The following is a 12,789-nucleotide window of genomic DNA, read 5'->3' as shown; positions in this document are numbered from 1 at the left end:
CCATCTGGCTTTCAAGGTCTTCTCATTTCATTACTAACTTCTCTCTTTGTAGGTGTCAAGCTCTTATTTCAGAGTTCCTACTAGAAGGTTTTACTCAGAAAATCTTTCAACCCTTTTTTGTTTACCTGATCTCATATATGTAATGGATTGTTTGTCCTGTACTAATTAAACTAGTCTCCTGTTCTACAAGCCAGCAGCCCTGAGTCCTCGGATCTTATAGCTTTGGACAATTGTCCCCCTCACTCTGCCCCAAGCATTCAGCCTTCTACTCCCATATTGCCAAAGGCAGAGCGTATATATGAGAATCCCAACTCCACATAGGAATTTTGGAGAGGCATTGTTTACACCACAGCCAACTACAATTCCTTTTGATCACTACATTTCCCTTGCTTGGACAGCATGTTTCATCCCTCCCTTGATGCATCATTTATTGAGGGTAAAATCTCAGGGGTTGTAAGACTGAGTCCCTGTCTGGGAAGAATCCTCAATGTAGTGCCTATATACAAATTCCTGATGTAAAACCTGCCTGTGCAAAAAGACCTCCAGATGCATCAACTATCATGATGTGAAAGGCTCTTCTCTAGTGACCCTTTGATGATGCAACCAGATTTGTATGTTTTGCAAGAAAGGGATGGATTTTCATAGAGAAACACTAATCCAAGGTGAGCCCCTCCTCCCTCCAATGTATACCAATGTCTCCGGCTCCACCCTGGCCCCTTCACTCACTCAGAGCCCAGGCAGTCTTCCATTCCTCCAGCATCCTCTGCAGGGCCCCCAGTTCCCAAGTCCCATCTTCCTTCAGTGATTCTTCCTGCTTCTTCAGTCTCCTGGTCTTACGGGCATCCTTCTCACTCAGCTGGAACAGCAGATCCTTGGCTGGGGTGGGCAGAGCCGTCCAGCGTGGGGCTCCTTTCACAGGCCTGTAGGCTGTGCAGCAGGACAGTGTGAGATAGTCTTACTCCACTGCCCTAGGCCCTGTGTTCCCAGCTAGCATTACATCCTGCTCCTGACCAACACCAAGGCAAAACAATACTTGAAAACAAACTTTCCCATGATTATACAAGGAACTAAGTACGAGTCCCACAGGGAATTAAGAAAGGTCCTAATGAGACATAATAAAGCCATGATTGGGGGGGGGATTGAGATATATACAAAAATTTTCATACATTTAATCTTTAGGAAGAAAATTTGTTTATATGTAATAAGGTTTTGCTCAAAATTCAGTATCTGATATATTGCAATTTAGAGTATAATTGTCCATTCCTAGTTTATTAGGATTTCTTCCTTTTTTTTTTTTAAGTTTATATATTTATTGGGGTACCTGGGTGGCTCAATCAATTAAGTGTCTGACTCTTGATTTCAGCTCATGTTCTTCTGATCTCAGGGTCCTGGGGTCAAGCCCCACATTGGGCTCCATGCTCAGCAGGGAATCTGCTTGAAGATTCTCTCTCCTCCCTCTGCTCGTGTGCCTTCTCTCTCTCTAAAATAAATCTTTTTTAAGTTTACTTATTTATTTGTAAGTAATTTCTACAGCCAATATGGGGTTCAAACTCATGACACCAAGATCAAGAGTCGCATGTTCTTTTTTTTTTTTTAAAGATTTATTTATTTATTCATTCAGAGAGAGCGAAGAGAGAGGGAGAAGCAGGCTCCGTGCCGGAAGCCTGATGTGGGATTCAATCCTGGGTCTCCAGGATGACACCCTGGGGGGCAGGCGGCGCTAAACCACTGCACCACCGGGGCTGCCCAAGAGTTGCATGTTCTGATTGAACCAACCAGGTGCTGACATTTTTATGTTTATTTTTAACGTTTTTAATGAGCCAACCAGGTGCTGACCTTTTTATTTTTATTTTTAATGTTTTTAATTTGAGAGGAGGAATACTGCTACAAGCTGCTAAGTTTAGAAGATTTTAGCATCTCTGAGTTTTTCCTCATTATGACAACAGTTGGAGATTTGAGGACAGAAGAACGTATTATAAAAATACAGTTATAGTTGTTATATAAAAGCCAGTTATAGTTATGTTTTCTAGACTTTGTGATATCCCTGGTATCAGATTCAGAAAGCCTCTTTCTAAGAAGAGTGGTTGTGTGCAAAAGGCAAAAGATATAAAAACATTTCCAAATTACCAAATTCTTGATTTGCTTGCTACATTGCTTATCAGTCTAATGCTCTAATCTGTCACTATCAAAGATTTGTGTTTCTGGGCACCTGGGTAGCTCAGTGGTTGAGCATCTGCCTTCAGCTCAGGTCATGATCCCAGAGTCCTGGGATCGAGTCCCACATTGGGCTCCCTGCAGGGAGACTGCTTCTCTCTCTGCCTGTGTCTCTGCCTCTATCTCTCATAAATAAATAAAATCTTAAAAAAGAAAGATTTGTGTTTTTTTTTTTTTTAAGATTTTATTTATTCATGAGAGACACACAGAGAGAGAGAGAGAGAGGCACTGACACAGGTAGAGGGAGAAGCAGGCTCCATGCAGGGAGCCTGACGTGGGACTCGATCCTGGCTCTCCTGGATCACACCCTGGGCCGAAGGCAGCGCTAAACCACTGAGCCACCCAGGCTGCAAGATTTGTGTTTCTTCCAAGATTTCATTCTAACATGTTTAGATTTGTTCTGAATCCATTCTTTTCTTTGAGCAAAGAAGGCAATACCATTTCTTTCTTCTCTTGTGAGACTCCAGTGCAGTTTAGCTCAGAAGCCATACAAGCATACCCTCCAATGGTTCTCCCCCCAGCTTGGTCATGCTGGGAGAATTGTCACCCTGCTGAGGTCTGGCTTCCTTTGCAGTATAGAGTGTGCAGCAGTAGAACCACCTCCAGACGCTCCCAGTGAGCTGATACTGTGAAACTCCCCCATATCTCTCCTCTTAGCCTGCTTGAAATCCCCCCCACGGAATTGAGAAGTGGTTGTAGTAGTCTAGTCCTTTTCCTCCTGTATCCCCCCCTGCTCAGGGAGTTAAAAAGGATGTGGTAAGAAAGCTTTGAATCTCTGGTATTTAACCTGTGTGGGAATAAACATGCACAACTGCCAACATTAATTTTACTTTCGGTCCTTTGAGTCCTAGGCAGGTAGAACACATCCAGTAACCACATTCCACATTAAAAGTCCCCTGAAGGGAGCACACAGACAACCCTTTGGCTTTCTCTAGGATAAAAGGCACAGAATATTTTGTGGACAGAAACAAATGGTGCCTTTGACTCTGCACCATAAGACCTGTGCTTAGTATCAAACTGTCATGATCTGGGTATGCTAAAGAGTTTTATATCACAGCTTGGGGGAAATTAAGGCTTAAAAAGCAAGAAGTACACTTTGTGCCTTAAGAATTTTCATCATCTTAAAGAAATTATCACCTAAGCTTTCCAATTCAATCAAAATGGAGAGTAAAAAAAAATTTCACCCACACCTCCTAACTCCAGGAATTTCCCCCCCTTTTTTTTTCTTCCTTTTTAGGTTCTTTCATACCTGGTATTTCCTGGGATGAGACAATAAATGAAATAGTTATAAGAAGGTGTTTCTATGTTACTATTCTGACTTTATATCTCCCAGATCACTTTCAAATATTTACTTATTTTTTAAAGATTATATATTTATTTATTTATTTGACAGAGAGAAGAGAGCACAAACGGGGAGGAGCAGAGGGACAGAGAGAAGCATACTCCTCACTGAGCAGAGAGCCTGACATGGGGCTCCATCCCAGGACCCCGGGATCAGACTTGAGCTGAAGGCAGATGCTTAACCAACTGAGACACAGGTGCCCCTATTTATTATTATTTTTTAATTAAGCTCCACATCCAATGTGGGGCTTGAACTCCTAACGCTGAGATCAAGTCATATATTCCAACTGAGCCAGCTAGGCACCCCCAATTTCAAATTCTATCATCTATCTATCAGTCTACTTATCTATTTATAGATTGTATTTATTTACTTATGAGAGAGGCAGAGATACAGACAGAGGGAGAAGCCGGCTCCCTGGAGGGAGCCCGATGCAGGACTTGAACCTGGACCAGGGATCATGACTTGAGCCAAAGGCAGATGCTCAACCACTGATCTACCCAGGCGTCCCTCAAATACTATTTTAAAAAGAAGTTTGGGGTTGCCTGGGTGGCTCAACTTATTAAGCATCTGCCTTTGGCTCAGGGCATGATCCTGGAGTCCTAGGATCGAGTCTCACATCAGGCTCCCTGCATGGAGCCTGCTTCTCCCTCTGCCTATGTCTCTGCTTCTCTCTCTGTGTGTGTGTCTCATGAATAAATAAAATCTTTAAAAATAAAAATAAATAAGTTTGGGGCATCCCTGGGTGGCTTAGCGGTTGAAGGTCTGCCTTTAGCTCAGGGCATGATACCGGAGTCCCAGGATTGAGTCCCACATCGGGCTTCCTGCATGGAGCCTACTACTCCTTCTGCCTGTATCTCTGCCTCTCTCTCTCTGTGTGTGTGTCTCTCTCATGAATAAATAAATAAATAAAATATTTTAAAAATATAAATTAATTAAAAAAAAGTTGGGGGCACCTGCGTGGCTCAGTCAGTTAGGCATCTACCTTCAGCTCACGTCATGATCTCTGGTTCCTGCGATTGAACTCCACCTGGGATCAAGTCTGCTTCTCCCTCCCCTCCCCACCACTCGTGGTTCTCTCTCAAATGAATAAATAAAATCTTTTAAAAAATTAAAAAGTTTGGGAAAGATTCTACAGCTTATGTTTGTTATATGTTCTTTGTTCTGGAGAAAAGAGGGGGCATCTAGGACACTGGTGGAAAAGTGTCTGTGAAGCCAGTGAGACAGGTGGTGAGGCATCTGAATTCAGCCTGGGGTGGGAGGGTGGGTAGCACCTTGTGAGGTAGAATTCACATATTATAAAATTCATCCTTTAAAAATGTATACAATTCAGTGGTTTTTTTAAAAATTTTATTTATTTATTATTGATAGTCACAGAGAGAGAGACTCAATCCTGGGTCTCCAGGATCGCTCCCTGGGCCAAAGGCAGGCACTAAACCGCTGCGCCACCCAGGGATCCCATATTCAGTGGTTTTTAGCATATTCAGAGTTGTACAACTATTGCAGTGTCTTAATTTTAGGATATTTTTATCACCCCAAAAAGAAACCCTGTGCCAATCCCTCTCTTCCCCCAGTGAGAACTTTGTGTCATTGTGGATTTGCCTATTCTTAGAGGGGAGGACATATGCAGTACAGTTGCCTTGTGGGGAAGGTGGTATACTAATAATTCCTTGAGTTTGAGCACTTAATGGTTTATAAAATGCATTCACAAGATCACCTAAGTATCAATAAATGTAACAAAATCAACAAGTAAAATAAAAATTAAAAAAAAAAAAAAAGGGGATCCCTGGGTGGTGCAGCGGTTTGGCGCCTGCCTTTGGCCCAGGGCGCGATCCTGGAGATCCGGGATCGAATCCCACGTCGGGCTCCCGGTACATGGAGCCTGCTTCTCCCTCTGCCTGTGTCTCTACCTCTCTCTCTCTCTCCCTCTGTGACTATCATAAATAAATAAAAATTAAAAAAAAACAAAACAAAACCAAGTATTCCCGAAGTGCCTTGCCATAGGAATGATTAGTGTCTCAGCCCTAATGAAGCAGCAGAAGCCCTAGAAGGTGACTTGCCTAGACTCAATCCAAGACTTTGCTAGGGTGCTTTCTCCACGACTACCATTAGTTTCTGCACACCAGGGGGCCCACTGGAACAATGACCCTGCAAAGAAAAGTCATGGGACATGGAAGCATAGTCTCTTGGAGAATGGGCACTTTTTGTTTTATAAGCTCATTTCTTGGCCATCTTCCCCCCCCCCCCCTTCCCTTTATCTCTCTTACAGAATTAAGATGATATAGTTATGAAACAGAAATTTAGAACAGAGGATGACCCTAGTACCTGTGGCAGGTATGGCCTGAGAATGGAATGGGAGGATAGAACTAGCCCAAAGGGACAAGGATCAAGGGTCTGATGTACTTTTCCTGGAAAAAGAGATGGGACTTGTCTCATTGGTAATTACCAGCCCTAAATCTCATGGTTACATCTAACCTAAGTTTGATCTGATTTTAATTGAATGGATGTTCCACAAAGGCTCTTCCTAGTTATAGTTAGTGTTTGATAATTTTAGTTAGTAGGAAGGGACTCCTCTACAAACTGATGATGTCCATAAGGGGCCTCTGTGCTCAGCAGGGAGTCTGAGATCCTCTCCTCCCTCTGCACCTCCTCCCCAGGTTGTGCATATACTCACATGCACATGCTTGTGCTCTCTCTGAAATAAATAGAAAAAGAAAGGAAGGAAGGAAGAAAGAAAAAGAGTGGGTGCCATGTGGAGCTTGATCTCACAACTCTGATACCATGACTTGAGCCAAAATCAGGAGTTCAGCACTTAACAATCCGAACCGCCCAGGTGTCCCAGAAGTGTAGCTATTTCTTTAAGGAGCTTGTTTTATAGGCTGGACATCATCAGACCCTCGATCCTTGTCCCTTTGGGCTAAAAACCACTGAATTGTATACATTTTTAAAGGATGAATTTTATAATATGTGCTTCCTATTACGTGCTTCCTGCTTACGTGCTTCGGGAACTGGCTGGGAAGTCCACCTTTCTGGGGTTTCAGGGAAGACTTTAGACAGCTGCTTCTTGTACCGATTGAAGTTTTCCAGGAAAATGTGGTCTCTCTTCGCACCAATCTGGTGGATGACCTGGACTTGATCTGTGAACAGACAAATAAGGAATCCCTAGTACCACACTCCTTCCTCTCTTGCTGGGTTTTCAGTCATCAGGATCAGACCCAATTTCCTTCTGCCTTAACTCTTTAGCACCTAAGACTCATGATTACCATGATGTGGGGGCATCCTTTGAAGGTGACTGTTTCTTGGAAATAGGAGCCAGTGGTCTCATAGAGGCTTAGAAACCAAGGCAGAACCTGTCTTAACTTACAGGCATTGTCCCCTATGAAAAACTAAGTCCTAATAAAAGAGTATCTAATTCATTTCTTACCAGTCATAACTAACTTCATCTGAATAATTTTGTTAAACATTCTAAGACGACTTTCAGTTGACAGTTTAGAAACAAGATGGGGGCAAGGAAGGATAAACAGTTTGGAACATGCAGACCTAGATCATGTATCTTACAAGCCAGGTCTTCTAAAGGATAGCAAGATGGAAGGGGAAGGTAGTGGATATTTTATTGAGCATTGGGCAAGAAGCATACAGATGCATTCCTGTCCTTGAAGTGCATTTTTGTTACTATTGTTTTACAAATAAGGCTCAGAGGGATTATATAGTTTGCTCATATTAGTAGGGAGGGGCTAAGCCAGGATCCTCCAGATTCCAAAACCTATGATTTTTTTCTTAACCCCTCAATGGGGGATTATCTCAAAGGAAGAGAAAGGAGAAGAGCAGACAGAGAAGAGGTGTTCTCCAAGCCAAATCCTATTTGCTTTACAACCCCACACTCCACAACCCCACACTCCACAACCTCCTTTATAAGATAAAGGGATAGAGCCAGGGGAAGAGGGAAAATAGTTCCTCCTCTCACCAGATACCTGCCTGCCCTCTGCCAAAACAACCTTCCTGTGCTAGTCACTAGGGGATGTTGCTATGAACACTTTGGTCATCTACGGCCCCTTATCCACACTCATGACTGGTTCATTCCCCCCGCTGCCTTCCACCTCCCTGTTCCATGTCCACCTCAGGCCCCAGCATAGCACCCCAGCTCTATTACCAAAGTATATCTCCTGTTCATAGGTGTTGGCTGTGGAGTAAGCAAACTTTCCAGCTCGAGGATTCACCTGTCGGAAGTAGCTCTGCTTTGGGGGCTGGTGGACGTTCTTTCCTTTGATATCCTCAGCAGTCTTATTGTTGCCAGGCATAGTTTCAGTTGTCTGCACTTGTGGCAAGTAATTGGGCAGTCTTAGCAAGAGGGAGAGGGAGAAGAGGGAAAGATAGGAGATGGACCTCCTGACTTCCATCAGACTCACAGCTCACCCCTCTCTAAGCTCACCTCATATACCCGTGAGCATCTGGGAAACACCTCTGTTTATCTATTGGCCTTGCTCCCAGAGTGCCAAATGAATATTCAGGCCTGCCAGAAGGGCCTGTCTGCAGCCACCTTCTTCCCTTTAGGGAGCCACTCCTGCAACCACTGGAGAGCACGATAGAGGGGCCAGGCTTGCATTACCTTTTTTTTTTTTTTTTTTTTTTTAACATGGTGCCCTTGGAGGTTGCATGAACTTGGGAAAGTGAATCAATTCCTACATTACTTCACTTCATCATGTGTGTGGTTATTTACTGTATGTCAACCCCAGTGAACATTCCATAAGCTCATTAAAGGGTCCACATCTCTCGTTTAGGTTGTATTCCCAGCACTTTGCAGAGTACCTGGCAAGTAGCAGGAATGCGGTTTATGTTTGTCCAATAAATAAATGAATATATGGATTCCCACTCAACCTTTATTTCCCTTTTGTGGATGAGATGTTATAATAGTTCTGGTCTTCCCTCTAGCTATAAGTGAGAAGGAAGCAATGTGAGAAATTTGCAATAATCAACCCTCAGGTGGTTTAGCTCTCTGTCCTGCTGCCAGTCTTTTTTTTTTTTTTAAGATTTTATTTATTTATTCATGAGAGATACACAGAAGCAGAGACAGAGGCAGAAGGAGAAGCAGTCTCCTCGCAGGGAGCCCAGTGTGGGACTCGATCCCGGGAACAGGATATGCCCTGAGCTAAAGGCAGACGCTCAACTGCTGAGCCACCCAGGTGTCCCGCCAGTCAGTTTTTGAATCAGTGACACATTGGCTCCTCATTCGAAGTGAGACAAGACCAACCCTCGGTGCCTTGAGGTCTCTGCCTTCTCAATGTCAATATGGATACATTTCTGAGAGTGCCTGAATAGTAACTGGATCAGCAAAATAGCTTAGTCTGCTAGGAGAGGCCAAGAACCTATCCCTTAAAAGGCAGTGGTTCTCGACTAGGAGTGATTTTGGTCCCTTAAGGGGACATGTATGGAGACATCTTTGGTAGTCACAACTGGAGAGTGCTGCTGGCATCCAGTGGGGGTGGTACTAGACCATCCTACAAGGTACAAGACAGGCCCCCACAACAAAGAATTATCCAACACAGGATTTCAATAGTAGCTAGGCTGAGAAACCTTACTTTAAGGAGATCTTAAGGAGTTGGCAGTGGGTGAATGGAACAGTGTGTTCTGAAATAAGGAATGTGAAGCAACCCAGGAGTCTTTGAAGGGGACCCGAGGATTCTCAAAGGTGTGCTTGAGGTCCCAGCCAGTATACCTATAATAAACAGGAAGCAGCAGCTCTGGCTTTTCTTTTTCCTGGGTTGGCAGGATAACACTTTGATCCTCAAATTCTGCTGTTTCTTCTTCCTCTAGCCGGTTCAAGAGCTCCAGGTCACTTGTGGAAGTAAGCTCATCCCGGATGTGGCTCCAGTCATATTGCTGGCGCAGAAAGCTCTGCCACTTGTTGGGGGAGACCCCAGATCTAAGAGGACGCTTGTTCTGGATCCATCGGGCAGTGCGCTTGTTCAGCTTTTCCAGCACGATGGCTTCCCAGGCTTGGGCCTCCTTCTCAGAAGGTGGAAGCCAGGTTTCCCTCTCCTCCAGGTACACATCTGGAGAAAGCGACATACCCAGCATGTCCAGATCCCTTCCGGAGTGAGGGATGCCAGGGGAAGGTTTTTCATGGACCACCCTTGCTAGCTTTGGTTTCCGCGGCTGCTTAAGATTGGCGGAACTTTCTGTCTTCACAGCCTGGGAGGTGACCCTTGCTGAGAGACCTGAAGAACCCAAGGACTTGAAGCCAGTGGGTTTCTCAGATCGGGCCCTCCTGATCTGGAGAGGCTGGATGATGTGGTCTGTGTTGTAGAGATGGTCAAAGTTGTACTGGCTGTAAGGGATGCTGGGAAGCCCTCGCTGCCATACCACCTCCTGAGAGAAGGTAAGGTTTGTAGCGGCCCTTTTCAAATACTGGTTCTTGAGGTGTGTGCAGCGATACGGGCTAAAGTGGAAGACTGGAGGTACACTGGACACCAAAGCACACTCCTCCTTGTTTCTTGGTTTTGAGTGGGGAAAATTCATGCCCCATCCCAGCCGTGGGGGAAGTGACTGATGGAAATGGTGGGAAAGACAGGTCTTTCCCTGTTGGGTTCTGGTCATTGTTTCCCAGCAAGTTTCCTTCCACACTGCCTGGTCCAGATGCAGGTCTTGGAGGCGTGACCAAGTACCTGTTGAGGGGATGGGAGGAACTGGTGAGAGCTCTAGGTCAGTAGAAATTGGTAGCCCATAGCAGTACAGAAAGATAAGAAATGGGAAGACAGATGGCGGAGCAGGGGGTGGGGGGAGTGGGGAGAAGCCACGTGAGTGAGAAAGACGAACGAAATGGTGGAACATTCGAAATATTCCTTGTATCAACCCCTTGATTCCAGTTCTCCTGTCTGTCCCCAAAGCTCAGCCCGTCCTCTCCTTATGAGGGATTAGATTACTAGTTTTCAGCAGTAACCATGCTTCTAATTTTTCCTCAGATGTTGCTTTCTATGTCTTTAAAGCATAAATTTCAGACAATCAGCCTGGTGTTCAGGGTCCTTCGTGAATGTGACCCTAGTTTATGACCTTCTTTAATCATAACCCCTTGAGTCTCTTGGTACATCTCTGAGTATTCCTCCCTTGACACCATGGAGCTTCCTCTGTGCCCTCTACCTGCAGTAGCCTTCTCTCCATACTTGACAAATTCTATCCATTCTTCCAGGCCGAGCTCAGTTCCTACCTGCTCCAGAACTCTTTCTGGACCTACCCAGGCCTCCATGTCCCACACAAATTCATACATCACTTCTAGTCTGTACCGATTTGTTTTTCATTCCAGGATAGTTAACCTAAATTTTAAATTAGTTTCAGGTGTACAATAGTGATTGCATACCGATACTTTTAACTCTCAATCCTGTGATACCTCCCATTGTTAAATATTTGGCTAAAATATTTGGTCTTCTGTCTCTGCTGTCCTTCAGAATCACCCAGCACCTTTCCATATTGTTACATAGTTTTAATTGTTAATGTTTAACAGCTACAGAATATTTTACCAAGTATGTAAATCACCTTTTTCCTTAATTATTGGGCAAGCTGTTTCCAGGTTTCAGCTAGCATCCAAAACGCTGTAGAGAACAAATGCTTACATTTAATAGTTTGGGTCTTTTTTTTTTTTTTAAGATTTATTTATTTATTCATTCAGAGAGAGTGAGAGAGAGGCAGAGACACAGGCAGAGGGAGAAGCAGGCCCCATGCAGGAAGCCCGATGCGGGACCGGATCCCGGGTCTCCAGGATCACACCCCAGGCTGCAGGCGGCACTAAACTGCTGCGCCACCGGGGCTGCCCTAGTCTGGGTTTTTTGTTTTTTTTTAAGATTTGTTTTATTTTACAGAGAGAGAGCATGCCTGCGTGCAAGCAGGGGGAGGGGTAGAAGGAGACAGAAAAAGGGAGAAGGAATCTCCAGCAGATTCCCCTCCAAGTGCAGAGCCTGACATAGGGCTTGATCCCAAGATCCTGGGATCATAACCTGAGCCAAAACCAAGAGTCAGGAACTTACCTGACTGAGCCAGCCATGTGCCCCTACATTTAGTGCTTTTTATTTTATTTAAGATTTTATTTATTTATTCATGAGAGAGACACAGAGACACAGGCAGAAGGAGAAGCAGGCTCCATGCGGGGAACCTGACGTGGGACTCCATCCCAGGTCTCCAGGATCACACCCTGGGCTGAAGGCAGTGCTAAACCACTGAGCCACCCAGTCTGCCTCATTTAGTGCTTTTTAAACAATTTTCCTTCTGAAGTCCTTCCTTGGGCTAATAATGATAATTGACAGTTATGAAGTACAGACATACCTCAGAGATGTTGTGGGTTTGGTTCCAGACCACTGCAATAAAGTGAATATCATAATAAAATGAGTCAAGTGAATTTTTTGGTTTCCCAGTGCATGTAAAAAGCTTTGTTTCCACTATACCGTAGTTGACGGGGTGTACAAAGCATTATGTCTAAAAACCAATGTACATACCTTAATTTAAAAATATTGCTAAAAAATGCTGACCATCATCTGAGCTTTCAGTAAGTTATGATCATGGATCATCATGACAAATACAGTAAAAATGAGAAAGTCTGCAAGATTGTGAGAATTACCAAAATGTGACAGAGATATAAAGTGAGCAAATGCTGTTGGGGAAATGGCCCAGATAGACTTGCTTGACACAGGGTTGCCACAAACCTTCAATCTGTAAAAAATGGAATATCCTCTATAGCTCAGTCAGTTAACCATCTGCCTTCAACTCAGGTCATGATCTCAGGGTCCTGGGATTGAGCCTTGCCTCAGGCTTCCAGCTCAGTGGGAAGTCTGCTTCTCCCTCTCCCCCCTGCTCATGCTTACTCTCTTGCTATCTCTCTTTATCAAATAAAAAAAAAAAAAAGTCTTTTTAAAAGATGGAATATCTGTGAAGTGCAATAAAGTAAAGCATAATAAAATGAGGTATGCTTGCACTTTGCTAAGGGCTTTACATAGGGAAGATATTATGGTCTTTAATGTTGTATTGGGAGAAGCTGAAGCTCAGAATGGTAAATGAATTGCTTCAGGCCATACAGGCCATAAGTAGAAAAGCCAGGTTTTTTTTTTTTTTAATTTTTATTATTATTATTTATGATAGTCACACACACACACACAGAGAGAGAGAGAGAGAGAGGCGGAGACACAGGCAGAGGGAGAAGCAGGCTCCATGTACCGGGAGCCCGACGTGGGATTTGATCCCGGGTCTCCAGGATC

General features: G+C 44.1%; 2 protein-coding genes across 5 annotated transcripts in view; one reads left to right on the top strand and one right to left on the bottom strand.

Moving 5' to 3' along the window:
- Window positions 1-9,493, top strand: part of RIOX1 (ribosomal oxygenase 1) — a 28,191-nt gene extending 18,698 nt beyond the window's left edge. For 3 of the 4 annotated variants that reach the window (XM_055303923.1, XM_055303920.1, XM_055303921.1), the window contains one exon: window positions 3,608-4,674. The gene's annotated coding sequence lies outside the window, so the exon portion shown is untranslated. Of the gene's footprint in view, window positions 1-3,607; window positions 4,675-9,364 lie in introns of those variants that run through there. The other variant, XM_055303924.1, reaches the window with a different exon arrangement.
- Window positions 1-12,789, bottom strand: part of HEATR4 (HEAT repeat containing 4) — an 87,688-nt gene that overhangs the window by 32,321 nt on the left and 42,578 nt on the right. The window contains exons 2-5 of the mRNA XM_055303930.1: window positions 9,267-10,215; window positions 7,704-7,891; window positions 6,550-6,690; window positions 727-927 (exon numbers count right to left, since the gene is read on the bottom strand). Of these exons, the coding sequence (XP_055159905.1) occupies window positions 727-927; window positions 6,550-6,690; window positions 7,704-7,891; window positions 9,267-10,147 (1,411 nt within the window). The 5' untranslated portion in view covers window positions 10,148-10,215. The remainder of the gene's footprint in view (window positions 1-726; window positions 928-6,549; window positions 6,691-7,703; window positions 7,892-9,266; window positions 10,216-12,789) is intronic.

The sequence above is a fragment of the Nyctereutes procyonoides genome, unplaced genomic scaffold (genome assembly GCF_905146905.1).
Source record: "Nyctereutes procyonoides isolate TBG_1078 unplaced genomic scaffold, NYPRO_anot_genome, whole genome shotgun sequence".
NCBI classification, from domain to species: Eukaryota; Metazoa; Chordata; class Mammalia; order Carnivora; family Canidae; genus Nyctereutes; species Nyctereutes procyonoides.
Note: the sequence above shows the minus strand (reverse complement) of the source record. Positions and strands in the feature narration are given on the sequence as shown.